Raw genomic sequence first — 22,704 nt, 5'->3', positions numbered from 1 at the left:
GCCGACCTAGCAATGGTCCTTCAATTGAGACGCACCCTGTGTGTATGTGTGTCTGTGTCTTTCTCTTGCTCGCGCTCTCTTTCACTCAAAAAAAAAATCATTGATTTTTGTCTATAATTTGCAGGCATCAGCAAGCCCATATTAAAATGCAGGAGACTCTTGGAACTTCCAGGGGAGGTGGGATGCCTGTATATATAAATATATTTGATAGAATGGAATTTCAGGCCGGCATCTGTTATTCCATAGGTGTGGATATGTTCCAAAGTGTCGTAGAGCCATATATCAATTTGATTGAAGGAGTCCTTTTCTAACGGACTGGCCACAACCTCAGGACTTCTGATATTTTGAACAGCAACCGAAAAAATACACCGTGCTGTATTTTCAAAATGTCTTTTTGGAACTGGTACAGCGTAGTTCAGCACTAACTGAACAAGGTGATCTGTGGTCTGTCACAGCTCCTCCGATGAAAATTCCCATTTGAGTTTTGTCGACACTGCGCGACTCACCTACACAAACTACACAAAACGTGTGCAGGGCATTGGAAGGAAAATAGTAGCTAATGAAAATGGATTTTTTAGCACTATTTTTTACCATATTTTACCATTATTAACATGACATAAAAACTTATAGGACATGTAAGTTCACTAAAATGGCTATATTTACAGTGTAGACACCACAACACCTGGTTCTTAGTACTACCACTGTGAACAATTGTGACTCCGTAGCTAAATCCTAAATTTCTCTAAAATGTGCATGTCTCACCAAACCCTTTGGAATGACCTGTTTCCATCTGGCCCACTGGCGGAGTCTTGGCCCTTTAAGAGCCAGCCCTCCCTCCGCTATCCTCCTGCCTGTAGGTGCTGAAGCGCTCAGCTCTGTTCAGTACCCGCAGCCATGGCTGAAATCAAGACTGGCATTTTTGCCAAAAACGTGCAAAAGCGGCTCAGTCGGGCTCAAGAAAAGGTAAGAGACTCAACACATTCTAAAAGCTTATGGTGTAAGCAAGATTTGTTCATGAGGACTTGATTTATTTGATAGGACATACCAGCTTTCTTTTCGCGAAGGAGCTGTCCGGAAGATGCTGTGGTAGGTGGAGCAGGGGGCAGTTATGATCGGTCGTGGAAAACCTCAGCGCGCACACACAGATCTAGTGTGTTCGCCAAATACCTTCATCGCAGATTAATTTTTATAATAATGCCGCATTTTTCCAAATGCTCACGTAGCATCTCGTGATCGCAATATCAGACTGCAGTCTTATCCAGCAACTGCCATTTGCTAGCGACTTTGCGAAGGTACTTCGTGATAGCTGTTCCCACATAGGAAACAGAGACAGCAGGTTGTGTCGGCATTCATAAATCCGTTTCCATCAAGCGAGAAGTCATGAGGAAAAGAGCTGAGCTCAGGTGTAACGCAGCACACATGGGCTTCTGCTGGGTGACGGGGATTAGAACGTAACGTATAAGGCGACGAATAAACCCTGCCGTCATACAGTGTTATAGTTCATCCAAAGCCCAAGACCCAAGACTGTGTTTTTGGCTTCGTAAAGCAAAGCTGAATTCTCCCCCTGTGTTAACGCAGTATTCTCTTATGGCTGCAAGGGCAGGATGGGGGGGATACCCTCTGCGGTATAAGACGTGGGGGTGGACGTCCGAGGACTGGCGTTTAGCATCTATCTGTAAACGCGTAGTTTAACTCGCCATGGTGTTGCGACGATCTGGTCTGTTTAAATGGGATAGCCTCTAAACAGAAGAGGCATTGCGTAGAGTCTAGACTTCATTTGGCCAGCCTCCAATAAGCCTTTTATTTGTGTCTTCTCTGAAGGCCTGTGGTAGAATCCATGGTGTGGCCTTGCTGTTTGGCGACGCACAGGTTGTTTCATTAAGTTGGAGTTACAGTAGCTCATGAATTGGTGTGTATCCCAATGATAAAGATAACTTTGGCTCCTAGTGACCCCAACATGAGTGTCAGTAAAAGGATTGCTTTTCTTTTAATATCCACAGTTCTTCTCAGCAGACCGAGATATAGAGTTATTGAGGTGGTAAAAGAGAAAATCTCATTTGCATAGAACTACTGATTGCTGGCTTGGGTTTAATTTTTTCCGCACACATCAATATGATGGCTTTATGCGAGGATGAAAGATTAACGTTACTCACAGCCATAATTAGAATTTGTGATGGTTTTATCTAAATTAAGACTAATCTCTTGGTTTTAAGTGTTGATACAAATCCAAATCACTTGGATGATTGGCCACTATGTAGGCTAATGGACAAATAATTCAAAACGCCATTGTCCTAGGTTCCGGTGACAGTCACAGAAAGACTGCGTTTGACTTGCTCAGACAAATGTCATTAGGTTGAGGCATACAGTTTACCCCAGGTGGAAGATGAGAGCCTGTGCCAGCACAGATAATATGATAAGAAGTGTAAGAGATATCCTCATCTGAACCCAGCAACAACAACGCTCCTATTCCAAAATTCCCATTCCTACCCCTAACCTCAACCTGTGCAGTAACAACAACAACAATAAAAAGGCTCATATTTCAAATGCAGTTTCTAGCAATATATGCAACTCCTTGTTGCAAATTTGTGAATTTTAATTCAGTAATGTATTGTACACAGCACACACACAGCAGAATCTAACTGCATTAAACACAGAAGAGTTTAAAATTATTGTGATGATAATGCAGTCCTGTCCATCTATTAATTAATTAATTATGGCATTAACGAACATGGCCTCGGCCTTTGGACTGCTTCACTGTGTGGCGAATGAGGGATATGAGCCTCTCACAGAACACAAGACCACATGCATAATTAACACTTTATTATGGGAATTGCACTATTCCCTGTAGTATCCCCAGTTTTCCTAGTTGACGAAAATCCAACCACATACTAATATTACACTTGTGGAGAGCATGTGGGGGAGAATGGGAGGCCCTCCATGGTGTGGACTAGAAAGCAGGACCCTGCCGTGGTCCGTGTCAGGTCCTGAGGCCTGAGCGTAGTTAATGTTTCATAGGCTGGCCGCCTCTGTTGCACGGTGTCTCCCAGCCGTGGCGAGTGGCAATAATGCCAGTCTGCTACATACAAAGTTACACTGAATGCCTACACGGCTCTCTTTGGGAGTCTAATTTGTGACAGAGACATGGTGTCATATGTAGATGCAGACTGAAACATGTTAACAGCACACAGTGCAGTACTTTTATTTTGAAGTGTTTCACTATTGAAAGTTTTTAGAGCACTGTGGACATGCACCAAAAAGAAGGGGAACTGGCTGAACAGGCATAATATGAGCAGCAAGACGTTTATTCTGAATATAGTGCTTTTCTATATGTTTCTTGCATATATAAACATATATATCTTAAGAAGATACCAGGTGAGTGAGTGATATTTTGGGTGTAAACAAATGTGTAAGCCCCATGCTTTTATTCTGAAAAAGATTTTTGGAACAAAATAAAGGTTTCCTTTAGTAACACAAATTTTCATAAAAATGCAGAATACAAAAATATTGGCACCCCAAATTTCTGTATTCCTCTGGTGAGAATGAAAACACCCCACCTCACTCTGTAGCGTTTAACAAGGCTGTAAAACACTCTTGGGGGGAAAATTGGACACAGATTTTCAATTGGCTTCCAGTCTGGAGACTGAGTGCATCATGGTAGAACCTTCACTTTGTGCTTTTGCAACCACATCTTTGTATTACTGTGGGCTTTACTGTGGGCATTACTGTGGGCATTACTGTGGGCTTTACTATGGGCATTACTGTGGGTATTACTGTGGGCTTTACTATGGGCATTACTGTGGGCATTACTGTGGGCATTACTGTGGGCTTTACTATGGGCATTACTGTGGGCATTACTGTGAGCTTTACTGTGGGTATTACTGTGGGCATTACTGTGGGCTTTACTGTGGGCATTACTGTGGGCATTACTGTGGGCTTTACTATGGGCATTACTGTGGGTATTACTGTGAGCTTTACTGTGGGCATTACTGTGGGTATTACTGTGGGCTTTACTATGGGCATTACTGTGGGCTTTACTGTGTGTGGGGGCAGTATGTAGATACTACCCCTTCGTCCCCCTCACTATGGGGGGCGGTATGCAGACACTGCCCCTTCGCCCTGCTCCTGTGTGGGGGCAGAATACCTCCCCTCCCTGGCAAGCTGGTCCATGGTTCTGAAGCTTTTTACTACAGCCCTGACTGCATCATTTCAACTGCTGACTTATTTCTTCTTGCCATTCCTCCGTCTCTCCGACTCAGCAGCCTTTTTCTTATTTGAGCGGAGATCTGCTAAGTTTGTTGATGGATGACAAAGGGATTTTACCTGTGTGTTCTCATATTTAAGCCACAGCAAAACAGGAAATGGTTATAAAGTTCCTAGACATTAAAGCAACATTAAGAAACATTTCCTTAACATTCTTTTGGTTCTATTAATGATATTATTCAAGGATGCCATTACTTTTGTGTGTGTGTATTGTGTGTGTAGAAATGCATCAAATTGATTTCAATCGAATATAATGGGATGGAGATAATTCCTTTTGAGGCTCGTTGAGTTGCCTGCAGGTAGACGTGAGGCGGGGTGTGAAAGTGAGCAGACAAACAGATGGAGTATGATTACTCTGAAAATCTGGCTGTGTTGTATATCTCGTCTCTCCCTCTTTCTCTCTGTTTGTGCGTATGTGTGTATGTGTGTGACATTTCACAGTTTCCTCAATGTCCCACCAAGACTCTATTGTACATAGAATTGTACATCTGGGAAGCAGCTTGTGTGTGCAGTGTCTGTGGGTAACGTCCACAGAGATGGCACCGTTGTATCTAGTGTTTTTGATTGTGGGCACTGCCTGTTTTTCACTATTCCTGTTAAAGAAGATCTAACTGCAAACGGTGTTGTGGGTTGATTATTGAAGCTTTGTGTGTGGAGGCTTGCTCAAGATCACCAGTGTTAAAACAACACCTACAGTGATAACAAGAAACTGCAGGTGTTCATTTTAACACTGGTACATTTTGCTAGTCATATCTAAGACTTATTCTCTTAGTGTTAGATTTGAGTATTTGTGCTCAAAGGGAGTTGGAGAGCTTGGATCCTCAGAGTCATGTCTACTGCAAACACACATGGAGTAAGACGGCAGGAGCCTGAATCTTCAGATTTGTGTTTACTGGTGGTGGAGGAGACCATTCTATGGGACTGCAGTGCATAATGTAATGCTTTCACCATGTTGGCCTGGGACACTCAAAATAGCCACATGGCCACTGAGGTTTCTCCCGCTTCTTACTTTTATCCCCAGTTAACCTTACTTAATCCCAGATAACCCCACACATCATCTTTGAAGATAAATACATTGCGTCAACATCCATTCGCAAAAATCTCTGAAAATACGACAGCATCGTATAGTTCAGTATAGGCCTACTATAAATGTAAAAAGGTTCTGAAGTGAACATTACTACCCTCCACTTATGCATAGCAGAGGTCATTTACTCTCTCAGAATTTCTTTCAAGTGAAATTTGTTGTTTCCTCTGTATGTGATGCTTTTTAAAGGCACCAGTGTTGATAAAAAGACCTGATGGGCATTACAATTTTTGTGGTAGTTGAAGATTTGTTTGAATTTCTCTGAAGTGTACTGCATTACTGGCCAAAACCATGTTTGTTCGTTGGATAATATGGGACCACTGGGCTGAGCTCTCTGATAGAGTTGGTCCATGTCTTATTTTCCCATGTTCTTCTTTAGGTTCACCTCTACCTCGTCCTCTGTAGGCTGCCCCTCTCATCCTCCCTTTCCCTCATTCCCTTCTTCTTACTGTAGTGTTGCCTCCCATTTTTGTTGAAGACAGGTAAACTCATGTCTTTTTATAGCACTTATGTCTGATTGGTAAGTTTACAGTTAAGGACCTAAATGTTCGTACACCGGTGGCAGCTGTGTTTGATTAGCTGTTTCACAGGTGGGGTATTTTGGTTCATAGGTGCGATATTTTGGATCACATGTGTGGTATTTTGATACCTTGAAATGCAAAGAAGTGACATCATGTTAGATTTCTGTGTCCAGTGTACAGAACTGTGTTTAGTGTTTAGTAAAACACTGTGTGTAATGTTTTGCTAAAAGTGTGAGGCTGAGAATATGCTTATAGTGGTGCAGATCTGGGTTTAGGTTTTGCTCCTTGAGTGTCAGGTTTCACTAATTAATTGTGAGTTATTTTTAATTTTAGTATGTAATTTTCTCTGGAAAAAAAAAGAAGAGAAGGAGAGTGAGTGAGAGAGTGAGTGAGTGTGGGTGTGTGGGAGTGTGTGGGAGTGGGAGAGTGAGTGAGTAAGTGAGTTTCTGAGTATGTGAATAAGAGAGTGAGCAGGTGAGACCTATGGGTGGTTAAATCAGAGTTAAACCAGAGGATCTTATCAGAGTTAAACCAGAGTCTTATCAGAGTTAATGCAGAGACACTTGATGAGGCCCAGAAACAGGCCTGATCTTTTAAGACACGTACTAGGGGGGCCAACTTCTAACAGGTCCTGGTTTTGCCAAAAATGAGGTATTAGCTAGATGTTTTTAAAAGTTTATTCTGTAAACTTATATGTAAATGCACTTCTAAAAATTATTTGTTTAAACACAGAATACACTGGTAATTTATACTGTATGCCACTCATATTTTTGCAAACACTGCACATTGTGCAGAAAACAAGTTACTCTCAGTTATTTAACTCTCGGGTGACTTTATGTTAAGTTGTAAAGTAGGTTTATCTACCATCTCAGTATGTCTGAGAGGAGAGTACCAGAGCTTTATGTGCTGGTCTCAGTGAGTGATGATCATGTGAGGGACTATGCAGACTTGACCGCCTGATAGCCACCTTGCCTTATCTCCTTTCGCTGTGGAAGCTGGGGCCTGTGTGCGTGTGTGTGGTTGTGTGTGTCAGGTGTGTGTTTGTGTGCTCTCTGGAGGTTGTATCATCTCAGACACATTACTCTGTTTTGCAGTGATTCCCTGTTGTAAATTCAGTGAGTGTCTCATCAAATCACAGTGTGAATGGGTTAGTACTGAGTTCGTGCGTCCTATTCAATGTGTGTCTTCACACCAAACAACATCTTCAGGAAAGAGCATTTCCACACCAGCTGCTGCATTAGTGTGTGTGTGTGTGGGGGGGGGGGGGGGGGGGGGTGTTATGGCCATGTTGCTACAAATGTATAAATGTTCAGAACTGATTTCACAGCAGACGTCCATGAACATTTGGAGTTTGTGGTGCTGGAAATCATGACCAACTGCCCTTTGGTCATTTGCATGTGTATACACACATAGTCCAGATTTATTTTCAACATTGTATCTCATAAGACAAAAATAGAATAAATTTACTGAAGCTTATGATAAAAACTTTGCTCTTCTAATTAATTATCAGTTGGTGATTACATTTATAATGACTAATTATTTCAAGCAGGTTGATGTGAGTGTCTTGCCACACTTTACATGTTTGAGTTGCTGTTTACATTATTGCCAGGAGAGCAGACCATGTTCTGGAGGACTTGGGCTCTTTGTTATGGGTTCAGTGCCATCTACCCTTTGCTTTGTTTCAACATTTTTTTCATTTTGTAGACACAACCAAACTAGTCCTCCACCACCACCTGCTTTAAGCTCCTAGGTATACGCTGACAGACAGTAGCTGCCCGTTAGTCCTCCTCCAAACCTTCATCAATGCTCCGTTTTGAAGCATGGAGCTGGTGTTAGGGTAACCCTAGGGTTTGTATCCATGGAACTGCTGTTGGCTGGATGTTTTTGGGTGGGAGAGCGCTCTGAACCCCGTCCTCATTTGTCCCATGGTAGTGTAGATAATGACATGGAATTTAGCTGTCAGATGTTCTGGGTAGTGTAGTGGCTTTGCTGGACGTGACAGGGACATAATGAATAGTGCGTGAGGTTAATGCTGTTTTAAAAGTGTTGCTTGATCACGGTAAAGAAGGCGTCCAGCAGTGCGTATGCATGCTTGCTCTTCCACCAGGTCCTGCAGAAACTGGGAAAGGCAGACGAGACAAAAGATGAGCAGTTTGAACAGTGCGTGCTGAACTTCAAGAGACAGGAGGTGAGACCCACACAAACACACTGTTGGAATAATGTCTTAGTTTTGTACCTCTTTGTGAGGATATGGTTCTTTTCCCATCAGTAACCAACACACTGATCTTCATCTGTTCATGAAGACATTGTCTGTCATTTAAATGTACTAAACCTTGTAGTCAAAGTTCACCAGCCTTAAAAAAAATAATTCTGCCATTTTCTAGAGGATTATTTTTCGAATCGTAGGTGTGCATATTAGGATGGAGTGCGTACAGGAACAAGGACAGGAACGTGAAGGCAAAGTGTTTATTGCCAGTACATGTATGTTGTGGAGTCTAATCCCTCCTCAACTCGGTTTTACTAATCCTGATTACAGCAACATACGCCAACCCACATGGCTTAGAGCAAAAAAGTCCTCCCCTCCCCCCTCCTCCCCTCCCCTCTCCTCTCTTCCCCTCTCTCCTCCTCTCCTCTCCTGTCCTCCCCTCTCCGTTCCTCCCCCTCCTCTCCTCTACTCCCCTCCCCTACCCTCCATCATTTGGTATACATTGTTCCTTGAGCTTCCTTTAGTGCTTGTCCTGAGTCCAACTCCAAGGCTGCTGAGTCAGTGTCTGATAGTGCCACCACTGCCGCGGTGGGATAAGGCCTGCAGCCAAAAAGCTGCATCCCACATGCCAGAAAGTACAGCAGTTCAATTTACGCTAATGCCCCATAAAAGAGCCATAGCTTTGGAACCCACGGGTAAGCGGGTTTGGCCCAGAGTAACATGGCTAAAGATTTAGAGGTTGTGCTATCCAGTAAAATGTTAATACAGTGTTAACCAGTAAAATGCTAGACTGATGTACAGTCATGGCCAGAAGTCTTGAAACTAGCACAAATTTTGGTTTTCACAAAGTTTGCTGCTTTAGTATTTATGGTGGCAATTTGCATTAACTCTAGATAGTGAAGAGTGATCAGCCGAATTGCAAAGTCACTTCCATGAAAATTAACTTTATTACAAAAATTATTTTACTCCAGCCACTGCATTTTGGCCCTGCCACAAAATGGCCTGTTAACATCATTTCAGTGATCTTGTTACCTCAGGAGAAAGTGTTAACGAGGACAAGGAAGCTAATATCACTCTGTCATACTGATTAGTAGCGCAAACTGGTTGCTTTAAAAGGGTGGTGTTGCTTGAAGTTTTCTTTTCTGAAGTTTTTAGCCATGGTTATCTCCAATGAAACATGTGCAGTCATCATTGCATTGCATCAGAAGGGCTTCACAGGCAAGGACCTTGCTGCTTGTGAGATAGCACATAAATCAACCATTTATCAAATCATCAAGACCTTCAAGGAGAGAGGTTCAATTGCAGTGAAGAAGGCTTCAGGGCGCCCAATAAAGTCAAACAAGTGCCAGGACCATCTCCTAAAGAAGATGCAGCTACGGGATCGGGTCACCACCAGTGCAGAGTTTGCTCAGGAATGGCAGAAGGTGTGAGTGCATCTGTATGCACAGTGAGGCAGAGGCTTTTGGAGGATGGCTTGGTGTAGGGCAGCAAAGAAGCCACTTCTCCTCAAGAAAAACATCAAAGACAGACTGACATTCTGCAGGAAGTACAGGGATTGGACTGCAGAGGACTGGGGTAAAGTTATTTTTTCTGATGAAGCCCCTTTCAGACTGTTTGGGACATCTGGACAAATGATTGTCCAGAGAAGAAAAGGTGAGCGCTACTATAAGTCCTATATCATGGTAACAGTAAGGCATCCTGAGACCATTCTTGTGTGGGGTTGCTTCTCATCCAAGGGAGTGGGTTTGTTCAACATTTTTCCTAAGAACACTTCCATGAATAAGGCATCCTCCAAAAGCAACTTCTTCCAAGGATCCAGGAGCAATTTGGTGATGAACAATGCTTTTTCCATCATGACGTAGAACCATGTCACAAGGCAAAAGTGATAACCAAGTGGCTTGGTGAACAGAACATTGAAATTTTGGGTCCATGGCCAGGAAACTCCCCAGATCTCAATCCCATTGAGAACCTGTGGCCAATCCTCAAAAAGAGGGTGGACAAACAAAAACACAGAAACTGTGATCAACTCCAAGCACTGATTAGGCAAGAATGGGTTGCCATCAGTCAAACTTTTGTTCAGAAGCTGATATCCAGTATGCCAAAGTGAAATTCTTAAGTCTTAAAAAAAGAAGGGTCAACACTGTAAATAACGTATGAAATTCATATAATTGTATTTCACTATACCATATAAACATCTGACAAAAGGATTTAAAAAAAACTGAGGCAGTAAACTTTGTGAAAACCAAAATTTGTGTCAGTCTCAAAACTTTTGGCCATGACTGTACACTGATGAATACTAGTACTACAGCCAACAAAATAAGTGAGCAAATCATGTTAATAATAAAACACTTTTATCTTGGTGAAGTTCAACAAACACCTAACATGTTAAAGATGCTCAGTGTATTTCCTCTAAAAAGTAGGTTTCCCCAGACTCAGAATATAACAACTTATCCCATTTGAGTTTATGTGTAAAAGTCATCAAACTTTGTGCATCTGCGTGCTTTAGTCCTTCAACACACATTACACTCTTCTATGAATTAAATGTAACACCTATTACACTCTTCTATTAATCAAATGTAACACACATGACTTTATTCTGTAATGTTTCAAACCACCCTATGCAGTTGAATTTTTAATTAATAGACAGATTAAAGGAGTTTCATCTTTGAAGCCATCACTCAGTAAGATTTCTGCCTTTCTGCCTTCCACATTATTGTGGAATACTTGATAGCCTCTGTTGTTCATCAGTTGAGCTGAGCTTTCAGCACCATGGACACCTGTTATTCCCCATCACTCACAAGGACAGAAATCATGGTGTTGTTCAGGCCCCCAAATTTTCCAAGCAGACTGCAATCGTCAGAACAGGGCATAATCTGAAACCTGGATGCTACACTTATTTTGTCAGATATAACTGACTCTCTGTAGTTTATATTATTCTCTGTAGACGTTCCTCAGGCATTTGATACTGCATCAGTGAATGTAATTCACTCTAGTAGTTTTTAATCAAATTCAGATCTGTAAGTGACAGGGGTGGTATGTAGCATGTAGCATGTGTGTAGCATGATGTAAATCTTGATCTACAGGTGATTGGTGTTCTCTGCTCCGAGGCTAATTTTGTTTTGTCTTCACAGACGGAGGGTTCCCGGCTACAGAGGGAGATGAAGGCTTACATAGCAGCTGTGAAAGGTGACTCATCCTCTCTGTCTCTCTCTCTCTCTCTCTCACACACACACACATACACACACACACACACACACACACACACACACACACACCAATTCAGGCAGATGGCAGTCATTACAAATGACTGCAGTCGATTGGTCGAGAGTTACGGGCAGGAGGGTTTAGATGACTCCTCTCTGTGCTAACATTGCAGGAATGCAGCAAGCCTCCATGAATCTGACAGAATCGCTCCATGAAGTCTATGAGCCTGACTGGCATGGCAAGGATGACGTGATGTCCATTGGGAAGGTAGGAGGAACCTCAGCTCTTTCACTGAAACTGAGCAGATGTTGGAAACATAAGACAGTGAAAACACTGGAGCACTGGTGTAAAAACTCAGTTCAGTACTTCAGGTCTTCATATACACCGAGGACATTTAGATGCTGTGGATGGTAGGATGACAGGAAATGATGTAGAAAAATGCCTTTGTTGCTGAGACAGACCCTGCTAGCTGTTGGAAATTTACCAGGTCATGGCAAATCTGCCTGTAAACGATTCGAGGGAGGCCCCCGCACTTTACCTTTCAAACACGCCCCTGAAATAGCTGCCGAAAGATCAAGGCGAGGTGCTATTGAATTTCCTCGTGCAGTTGTCTGTGCACAAGGACTGAGTCACCTGCTGTGGCAGGCAGGAGAAAATAGCACGCTTGTTTTTACCGTAACCTGAGAGGCAGAACGTCTCTAGTGTTCATTTCGAGCTGATCAGGGGAGAGTTGGTCGGCCAGGTAGTAGGGAACTAGGGTTAGGATTAGGGTTATGGTTGGGGTTAGGGATAGAGAGGGTGACTCTATACCTCTGTCAAGGCCTTAAAGAATCCTGCCTTTCAGGAAAATGGATTTCAGTTCACTGAGCCATAACTGACACTCTAGTGGAGGACAGTAGTGTGGGACAACCTGAAGGGGACCTGATTCAATACAACCCCACAGAGTGTTTTTAATAGCATACAGTATAGCCTGCTCCTTCAGTAAGAGGTGCGGTATGTAACACAATATGAATTTTTATACCTACCGGAAAATCAGACCATAGAGAAGACTGTTTGGATTCTTCAAAAGATTCTTTAAATACATGTGAAAATATGTGATTATGGAAAAGTATCAATTCACAGATTAGTCTGGAAAAATGTATTATTTGAGGCAGGTAGCTATTATTAGTGTTTATTGGAATGCATCCACTTAGGAGTTCTGCTTCTGAGCACTATCCTCAGAATATTCCGATTCTGTTTACCTATGGACCTTTATTGTCCAAATGTTATATGGGTTTATAATGTTTGCTTTCAGTCCTCAGAAGAGGAGCAGGGTAGATTCCATTTTCAAAGCCTAAGCCTCAACCCTAACCCCTAACCCTAACCTTAACCCTTATTTGCAACCGTCCTTGGTGATGCGACAGAATCATAGTTCAATGTTAATTCAGCCATGTTGTTAGCCATGCATCTGACATGGTTTATTTAACTGGGAGTGAAAGAGTCATGGACATACAATTCACAGAGGTTGGAGACTCACTCCACCTACACCCTGGATGGAGCTGGTGATGTGACCACCTGTAATGGAACACTGTTCTGTTCTCGTTCCTGTTCTGTAATGGTGTGTATTTAGTAAACTCTTCACTGTCCCCTAGAACTGTGATGCATTATGGGAAGATTTCCATCAGAAACTGGTGGACTCCACACTTGCTGCACTGGACACATACTTGGCTCAGTTCCCTGATATCAAGGTACTATTCGTGTAGAATTATGTAGCTAATTGCTGGCGCCTAGCAAAGGGTAACTGGCGTTGTTGTGTGTATCCCCTCTAGGTGCGTGTGGCAAAACGAAGCCGAAAGCTAATCGACTATGACAGTGCAAGGCACCATCTTGAGACCCTGCAAGTGTCTGGGATTAAGAATGATAAAAAGATTGCAAAGGTACCAGAGAAAATGCTTTATACTCTTTATATAGGAGAACACGCGTTATAAGCTTCAAAGTTTGGAGAACACATCTACAGCACAACGTCCAACAACTTGGAAAGCATGTGTTAGAGAACATGACATGCCATGTGGTCTAGTGAGATGGTACTGCAGGAGCCTGATTTCTCATCTGTGTTTTCATACAGGCAGAGGAAGACTTGAAAAAGGCCCAGAAGGTGTTTGATGATCTGAACGTGGACCTTCAGGATGAGCTGCCCACCCTGTGGGACAGGTGAGCAACGAGAATTCATGTGTTGTAGAAATAACAGCTTCAAAAGGGACTGAGACACGGCTTCCTCTGGGTCTTTCTGTTAAAATGCACTGCACTGTGCTGTATATATGCTCACTGCTAATAATCAGGGTTAGTTTGTATTGAACAATAACAACAATAATTAAAATGGAAGACATATAATATTGATACAATGAAACAGACTCAGGGTCCTGCTGATTGATTTAATTGATAACACTGCTTTCACTGCATTATGTTTAGAAGTTACATAACCATTCCATAAGATAAAAGAGTTAATTACCAGGAATCAGAGATGGAACAAAATTGTTTTGTTGTGTGTGTGTGAGAGAAAATGTATAGTAAAGGGAGAGATAGATAGACACACACACACACACACACACACACACACACACACACACACACACACACAGAGAAACAGAGTGAGGGTGAGGAGGAGAGAATTACGGAGACATATTTTATGAAATAAGACAGGGGACCAATGATCACATTTTAATCCATTGCTGTCAAATGTTACATTAAAATATTCAGTCACTAACTTACATAACAGGAGCTTCAGCACCTGAGCCAATATTCATATAAGGTGTGAAAAGGACGTGATGGTTCCAAGCCCTGCTCCCATCACAATACTACTGAATTAATTTGCACCAGTAGTAGCCTGGATTGCACAACTGTGTGAACATCACCGTGAACAGTGTGCATTAGAACAGCAGCATATATGTAGGGGGCTTTACCTGTCAGTTCTGCCCTTTCTGCACATCACATTCTGTACATCCCTACAACAGAGAACATCTACAGTACTGAGGTGTACTGATCTATGCTGAGGTATACTGAACTGCTGAGGTATAGCAATCTATGCTGAGGTATACTGAACTGCTGAGGTATAGCAATCTATGCTGAGGTATACTGAATTGCTGAGGTATAAAGATCTATTCTGAGGTATACTGACTGCTGAGGTATAGCAATCTATGCTGAGGTATACTGAATTGCTGAGGTATAAAGATCTATGCTGAGGTATACTGAACTGCTGGGGTATAGTGATCTATGCTGAGGTATGTTATTGTCATTTGTTGACTGGTTTTAATGTGCTACGGAAGAATGTGTGGATGGTGCCAGTAAACTGCAGCAGTGTTGGAGGACTATCAGTTTCTTTATGGTGTGTAAACATAAAGGTATATTTATTGTAACACCATGACTGTCTTCTGGGGGCAAACTTGATTGGTCCTTTTGACACAACTGGACCTTTGTTCCAGAAATATGGTGGCATGAACGGTATGGATGGACATGACATCAGTCTATATTATATGAGGAGCTGTCACAGTTAGTACAGTCTCTAGCATTATGAATGCTAACTCTGGAAAGGAGTGTGTTTTTAATTATCGAATTAATTAGGCCTCCTCACAACTTAATAAGAAGGCTGCAATACTGCCCAAAAACACGGCCGTAAAATGTGGATAATTGTGGGGCTGTGGTTGGCACTGTGTTGTCACCAAAGCTTATCGAACAGTTCACTACAAAACACTTAGCATGCAGTGTAAAATATTATGCTTAGCACATAGTGCAGAACATTACATTTGGTATGTAGTGCGGAACATTACACTTGGCATGTAGTGTAAAAGATTACATTTAATATGTAGTGCAGAAAGTTACACTTTCAACGTAGTGCAGCAGTTTTTATACTGAACTACATGGCCCATTTGTTACCCTGCGGCAGAACAGTCAAACTGGGGCAGCATCTGGCAGTAGCGCACTGCTCTGGATGCTGGGATCATACTTGCTTTATGCATAGTGCTGAGTTAAGGGTATCATGACTATGAGTAGCCTGTGATTGGTGTAAGGGAATATATACTGTCAGTAAACAGAGTAGTATTAAAGCAGCACTATAGTATTGTCTTCATTGCTGAGTGGTCTTTTGTGAGACTAAGTGCACATTTGTGTTTCTGTTATAATAAGCATTATGGGTAGTGTAGCAGGTTGATAAAGAAGAATGATTAAAACAGTGATGTGCTCTGATACATGCAGAGCCTCTCTTGACAATGTGCTACACACAGAGTACAGAAGCAATGTACTGCTTCACACATCCAGTCAGTGCTGTGCGGTTATGGTTAGGGTTAAAGATAGGGCTAGGGTGAGGGTTAGTGTTAGTGACAGGAGGTGAGTGTGGTTCTGACACCAAGCACAAACCATCCAATAAGAACTGCTATTGCATATACTGTATATTGCATATACTGTATACCCTCCTAGCTACCATGTGCACAGGAAAACCTATGATGCCGTGTGGAGATGCTTTTTTTTTTTTATCCCCAGACATGTTATATAAATATTACCCTTTCCCTCTGTTTACAGTGACCTAGATGAGGTTTGATTCATTCAGATGGATTAATTTACCATGAAGGGATTTGTTTGAGATATGTGCCGTGTAGTATTTATCACCTGGAAGTTCTTTTAATCTCGACATTCAAACTCTAATATGTGGAACATATTCACAGACTTATTTGTCTCATGGGTGAATGGGATATCTCTCAAAAGAAATCAGGCCTGTACATATTCTAATATTATTTCTCCTTTTGTCTTTGCAGTCGAGTGGGATTTTATGTAAACACCTTCAAGACTGTCAGCAGCCTAGAAGCCAAATTCCACAAGGAGATCTCCTTTGTGAGTCACGCTGGACATTTCCCATTTGTGCTTTCATATTTCTTGAAAGTGTATGTGCAAATAAATATGTAATGAGAACAAGAGTTCAACAAACAAGTCTGTGGATCACAACTAATGATGGATGCATGACCAGCTCACTCTTGACTAGCTCAGTCTTGACCAGCTCACTCATGACTAGCTCACTCTTGACCAGCTCACTCATGACCAGCTCACTCTTGACCAGCTCATTCTCGACTAGCTCACTCATGACTAGCTCACTCATGACTAGCTCACTCTTGACTAGCTCACTCATGACCAGCTCACTCTTGACCAGCTCATTCTCGACTAGCTCACTCTTGACTAGCTCACTCATGACCAGCTCACTCATGACTAGCTCACTCTTGACCAGCTCATTCTTGACCAGCTCACTCATGACCAGCTCACTCTTGACTAGCTCACTCATGACCAGCTCACTCTTGACTAGCTCATTCATGACTAGCTCACGCTTGACTAGCTCACTCATGACCAGCTCACTCTTGACTAGCTCATTCATGACTAGCTCACTCTTGACTAGCTCATTCATGACTAGCTCACTCATGACTAGCTCACTCTTGACTAGCTCACTCTTGACTAGCTCACTCATGGCCATCTCACAACATGCTAGCATGGCATTAAATTTTGTGAATGGAAGCTAGCATACACGCACTATTTTCCAGTTATGTTCATTAATATTGAGCATTTCTGGCCTAACTATTTCATTTATATTTGAAATATGACAATGAATTCTTGGACTGAATCCTTGAAGACATTTTCAATATGATCAGATTTGACTGGACAGAAAACTGCTGATCTGTTTGTTGGCCAGAATATCAGATACCAAATGGAATTAGTTCTACTTTCATATGTTGAAAAAACAGCTTGCACGTGATACACAGTGTGTCTTCTATTTAGTGATGATCTGAAGAGATGGTACTGCCCACTCAGATTCGTTTTCCTTTCATCTAGCTCAGTATTAGCCGTGAAAGGCCGACATCACATCCTGGCATGTGTGACAGTTTCTAAATTGCAGAGCAGACTTCACTGAGCCCTGGGGAGATATTTATGGCCTATTTAACTCTCTAACAATGCCTTGCATCTGCTGAAATCTCAAAGAACAAGAGAGAAACCCTTCAGAATAACACACATACTGATTTAGGTGTTTAAGTGGGAATATATATATATATATATATAGATTAATAGATATACATATACATACACACACACACACACACACACACACACACACGTATAGATATTCCACATAACCTCCTAAATCATATACCATAAATCACAGTCAGTGGTGTAACACACTGAACTATCCAGCTGGATATCAAGTAGATTAACAGCAGCTCTGGCTGCCCACCTGAAGAGGTACAAACGAGAAGGCTGAGTAGAAACCAGGAGAATAAACAGGATGTTCTCACACGAGACATCCAAAGTGTACTCTCAGTGTCAGGGTAACAGCATGAGAACAGACCCACCAAAGCTGGAAACTGGAAAAGAGTATGGGGAGAAGGTGGCATCACACAACAAAAATGCCCAGTGGTTAGAGAACGTGAGAGCTGACTACAGCAACCTCCCTGAACAGGATCCAGTAACCATCCAAGAATATCCAAGAAAGAATGAAAAATGAGGAACTTCCAGGCCCTGACATGGTTCATGCCTACTGACTGCTGACTACTGACTGCTCAGGTTAGCAGTACAAATGAACCAGCTGCTAACCTGAATAGTTAACTGAAGGCTGGACAGTCCTGATCCAGAATGATCCCCAGAAAGGGGCAGTTCTATCCAACAACTTGTACCCTACCTCTCCTGTCAGGCATCATTGCGGCTAAGATGAGTAGGCACATGGCTCATTACATGAGCAAGGCCCAGAAAGGCATTGGCAAGAACACCAGAGCAGCACAGAAAGAAGCTCAGAATACAGGATCAATAGAGGCTGGGATCTACCACACCAGGCTATGCAAAGATGTCCCTGAAACAACCCAGCACATAACAGTGGAATGAAAGATGCTACCAGGCAGAGTATATATGGAACTCCATGACCAAGTGGCTGGCATAGTATACAGAAACATTTGTGCAGAGTACAGGAAGTTCCAAGGTCAACGTGGGATACACCTGAAAGGTGGTGGAGAATGACCGAGCAAAGATGCTGTGGGACTTCCACATACAGACTGAACAACATCAAAGATCCAAACCCAGAAGAGTGCAGTCCTAATAGCTATGATACCACACAGGACCCTCAAGCTCCCAGGCCTTTGGTAGAGTACCAGAGCTTAAAAGAAAATTGGGGGGCAAGTGGGGAATCTTCTATATATGTTTTCAAGCACCCTCACACTGGGGATGTTTGTGTAGTAGTATTCTAAAAGTCCTCTATTCTCAAGTTTTGTCCATGAGTGTGTTGTATTTGTTCCAGTAGCCCACTTTTCATCAGATACCTTTCATCCAAGCCAGTGTGACTCTCTTGTTTCAGACTCTCACTGAGAGTGAGCTTAGGTACGTAGCATTAGGAACCTTGCCTAAGGGACCACGCTGCAGATGCCCCAGTCAGGATTCGAAACTCCTGTACTAAAGTCAGTGCTGCAACCCACTGAGATATCCAGCCGCTATGTAAGCATACAGTATGCAAGACACTGACAATGACAGGTCATATGACAGGTCCCTTCACATGTCATTTGTCATTTGACCTGTCACTCACACTGTCTGTTAATCTTAGCCCACTCTGTTTACCTACAGGTTGTGATGTGGCTTCTGATGAGTGTGGGCAGAACATGGTTATTATTTTTAGTAGTACAACCATGGGGCTACTGCACAACTAAAGACAGCCATAACCAACAAGGGGCCAAAGATCAGCACAGATACTGCTTCAGAGATCATCTATCTCTATCTCTAGCTTCCTTATATAAGCATGGTGGTTGTATAGAGAGAAGACGTGGCAGTGTGTGTGTGTCTGTTGTGGTTTGGTGAGGATGGGGGTCACGTGTACTTGCATCATAGTATCTGTGTTCATGCTTCATACATAATCCGCTTCACAGCATTACAATGACAGAGCTTTGTGAAGTCTAGGTTAGAAGGCAAAATGCCTAGAGGATAAGGAACTCTGGGCTGGGGTACACTGAATCGTTTTGCTTTGCCTCCATTTTGACTTTGTCAAAAGTCACAGATGTGCACTCTGCTGCCTTCTGCTGGTGAATTGGTGTGTTACACTTACCATCCTATTTTTTTTTTCAGTTTCTCCATATTGGTATGGAGGATAAAATTAATCCATATATTCATACTTTTAGTGCCAATAAAATAACATTACTTTAGAAACTAATGAAAGAACTAAAAATGTTTATTTATATTGTGTATTTTAATTATTATAATCCCATAGTGTTGTAGTATCAGATTTTTTTTTTACATTTTCATATTAAAACAAAAGTTAGATGTGCAGATGACACATTTACTTCTTAACATCTTACTCAACAGTATTTGACTGCACACAATATTTTGATGGTATTATATCATGAAGAGTCAATATTCATTATTGATTATTAAAGGCAACATAATGTTTTGTGGTTTATTTCCTTTACCAGCTCTGTCACAAGCTGTATGAGGTGATGATCAGGCTTGCTGACCAGCACTCAGATAAAATGTTCACCATCCAAGGCGCCCCCAGGTGAGGAATTACTCTCCAACCCTCCCTGAACTGCGTCCGTGTTTGCCTTATTAACAATCAACATTAAAGATATATGCAATTTATCCACCTCTAGCTAGAATGGTATAATGAATGGTACTATGTTTCTGGTGTTTTTCAAGAGTCCACCTACTCTGATTTTTAAAAGTTTTTTAAAATGATTCTTCCTGTTATTATGGTTAGGGTTAGTCAATGTGGTTAGGGTTCTATTGATGTGCTTAAGGTTCTGTTAATGTGTGTTAAGAGTGGGTAACGTATATGATGTCATTTGCATCTGTGTGTAAGTGGGTGATGTATATGATGTCATATGAAGCTGTGTATAAGAGCGGGTAATGTATATGATGTCATATGAAACTGTGTATAAGAGCGGGTAACGTATATGATGTCATATGAAGCTGTGTATAAGAGCGGGTAACGTATATGATGTCATATGAAGCTGTGTATAAGAGCGGGTAACGTATATGATGTCATTTGCAGTGACTCGGGCCCCCTGCGTCTTGCCAGGACTCCAACGCCTCCTGAGGACGAGAGCCCAGAATGCAGCCCCGTGGCCAGCCCCAACCACACACTGAGGCCAACTTCCCCTGGCCCTCCTCGACCCAAATCCCCTTCACAGGTGGGTTCTGGAACACCTCTAAAGTACGTTCAATACCCACTGGAGTATGAACCAAATAGAAGTTGTTACATTTGTGTCTAAAAACCCCAAAACCAAATTCTAGATGCATGACAGTGGACCCAGAAAGGTTAAAGGACAGAAATGTCAGATTTAATCTGATTAATTTTTGAAGTTAATTGCATGAACCATGTAGGAATCCCAGTCTTTTTTTATTACAAAATGCCCCCATTTCAGGGGGCTGTAATATCTGAACAAATGAACATAAAACGTGATCCTTTGCTGTAAATGACCACCTGTAATCTACTGCCTGTAGACCAAACTCTAGGACCAGATGTTACTGAAACTGACATACCTGCCTAACTGGGTAGTTTATCTGCAATCCTGATATATCCATAGTCTTGCTGATTACATATATCACTCCATTTATAAAAATTTTGTTAGCTGTGGAGAGTTTTGTATGGAGATTTCTCCACCTCTTAAAACCAGGTGCAAACAGGTATAAAAAACAGGTCTGATTGTTGTTAAAAAAAAGTATGCCAGGTCAGATTGTTATTTGAAAAAAGTATGCCATTAATATCTGCTGCAATCTCATATATATACACTTTATTTTTCTTCTGCATGATACAGAGTGAAAATGTAAGTGGGTTTGTAGCCTGCAGACTTTCTATTGTAGTCATCTGCTTCATCTTAGATAACATTTGGTAGAGGTAGTAGTAATGTGTACATGTAGAGATTTCTGACCTCACATGCAGTGGATAGTGCGATATTGATTATATGCGATATTGATTATATGAGTCCTGATGGCTGGTGGTTAATTAATTGCCAATGCAACATTATCAGCTCAAGATTGGCCCTCCAAAGCCTCCTCCTCCCAAAGTTACTCCGAACAAGGAGGTTGCACAGGAGCAAATCATTGACCTGTTCGACAGAGGCTTTTCAAGTATCAATGTCACCTTACCACAGGTGAATGCATATTTAATATTATCTTATCATTTTATAATGACTAAAATTGTTTTGTGTTTGCTATTGCTGTTCTCAAATATTATGCACTTCATACATCTTTTTTCATCACAATCGCTTTTCTCCAGATGAGCGAAAAACTCGGAGAATCTCTCCTGGACTTGGACTTTGATCCATTCAAGCCAGACAGCAATACAGCCATTGGTCAGACTCAACTGCCTGCAGCTCAGGTCCATACCTGCCTCATTTCTCATAATCCTTTAGTAAAATCAAGAGACCAAGGACTTGATTATATGAAGTGACCACCAAGCGAGTCTTTCTATGCTCTTTGAGAAGGAATTCTGAATTATACTTGAATAAAATCTTCAATAATCTACTTATGACCTAGTGTGAATCTAATACATCTTTTTTGCACTTTCTTTCTGCACAGGCATTGTCTTGGGACCTTTGGACGGTGAGAGAGCTTTTTTAAACTTGGTGTTGTACTCCGTGCTACTTGGATTCGCTGGTGTTATGAAAATAAAACTGTTATAGGTCCTCTAGCATGGTACCAAAGGAAATGATGCAGATTTATTTTGATGTGTTTATTCCTGTACTTCAGTTTAGCAGTATAACTGCACATAGAACATTTTCCATACTGACATAATGCTCTGTGGTGTGACTTGATACACTGAAAATGTTTGACAAAAGGCTCTCTGTTTTCCAGGAAAATACTGAGGCCCAGCCTGTAAGTAATGGCTTCATGAAAAGTTGTATATGCTTGAGACAAAGCAATAATGGCAGCAACTACCCATTTTGATTTAAGCTGTTTGATTAATACTCTTTATTTGTTGTTGAATCAATTTTATGTATAGGCTGGCCAGGTTTGGTAGAAACCTTTGAATGTGCTGTAAGTTCCTGTAATGTCTGTCCTGACAAATTTCTGTAGTCCTTTTATGCCTTGTCCTTAGCTTCTCTTTTGGCCTCCAGGCCATCTCTGTGGGTATTATGTCTGTGGAGGATGCTTTTTTAGACAATTCCCCACCTGCCTTCCCTAACCAGGCTCCAGATGCTGGCTTCACTGCCAATTGGAAGGCAGACTTTGGCTCCACTGCTGAAGATGTGGGAGGTGTTCAGCCTTCAGATGGCAGGCAGGGTTGGCCTCCTGCAGAAGGCTGGCCCACAGAGGCAGCACCTCAAGAAGAAGCAGCTCCAGGCGAGGTTAGAAGCTGGGATAAGGAATACAATCCAGAGCCAAACTTCGACTGTGAACCCTGTGCTGGGGGGTGTGGCAAGGCCCAGTTACAGCCAATACAAAGT

At 42.0% G+C, this 22,704-nt stretch overlaps 1 protein-coding gene across 1 annotated transcript in view; it reads left to right on the top strand.

The window, feature by feature from the left end:
- Positions 1-846: 846 nt before the first annotated feature.
- amph (amphiphysin) overlaps positions 847-22,704 on the top strand; it is a 32,924-nt gene continuing 11,066 nt past the window's right edge. Inside the window, exons 1-15 of the mRNA XM_027029669.3 lie at positions 847-963; positions 7,973-8,053; positions 11,203-11,257; positions 11,448-11,542; positions 12,907-13,002; positions 13,084-13,191; positions 13,380-13,465; positions 16,060-16,135; positions 19,729-19,811; positions 20,307-20,445; positions 21,286-21,408; positions 21,534-21,635; positions 21,836-21,859; positions 22,112-22,132; positions 22,447-22,605. Of these exons, the coding sequence (XP_026885470.2) occupies positions 895-963; positions 7,973-8,053; positions 11,203-11,257; positions 11,448-11,542; positions 12,907-13,002; positions 13,084-13,191; positions 13,380-13,465; positions 16,060-16,135; positions 19,729-19,811; positions 20,307-20,445; positions 21,286-21,408; positions 21,534-21,635; positions 21,836-21,859; positions 22,112-22,132; positions 22,447-22,605 (1,317 nt within the window). The 5' untranslated portion in view covers positions 847-894. The remainder of the gene's footprint in view (positions 964-7,972; positions 8,054-11,202; positions 11,258-11,447; positions 11,543-12,906; positions 13,003-13,083; positions 13,192-13,379; positions 13,466-16,059; positions 16,136-19,728; positions 19,812-20,306; positions 20,446-21,285; positions 21,409-21,533; positions 21,636-21,835; positions 21,860-22,111; positions 22,133-22,446; positions 22,606-22,704) is intronic.

This window comes from Electrophorus electricus, chromosome 20, assembly GCF_041902795.1.
Source record: "Electrophorus electricus isolate QZ-2024a chromosome 20, ASM4190279v1, whole genome shotgun sequence".
NCBI classification, from domain to species: Eukaryota; Metazoa; Chordata; class Actinopteri; order Gymnotiformes; family Gymnotidae; genus Electrophorus; species Electrophorus electricus.
Note: the sequence above shows the minus strand (reverse complement) of the source record. Positions and strands in the feature narration are given on the sequence as shown.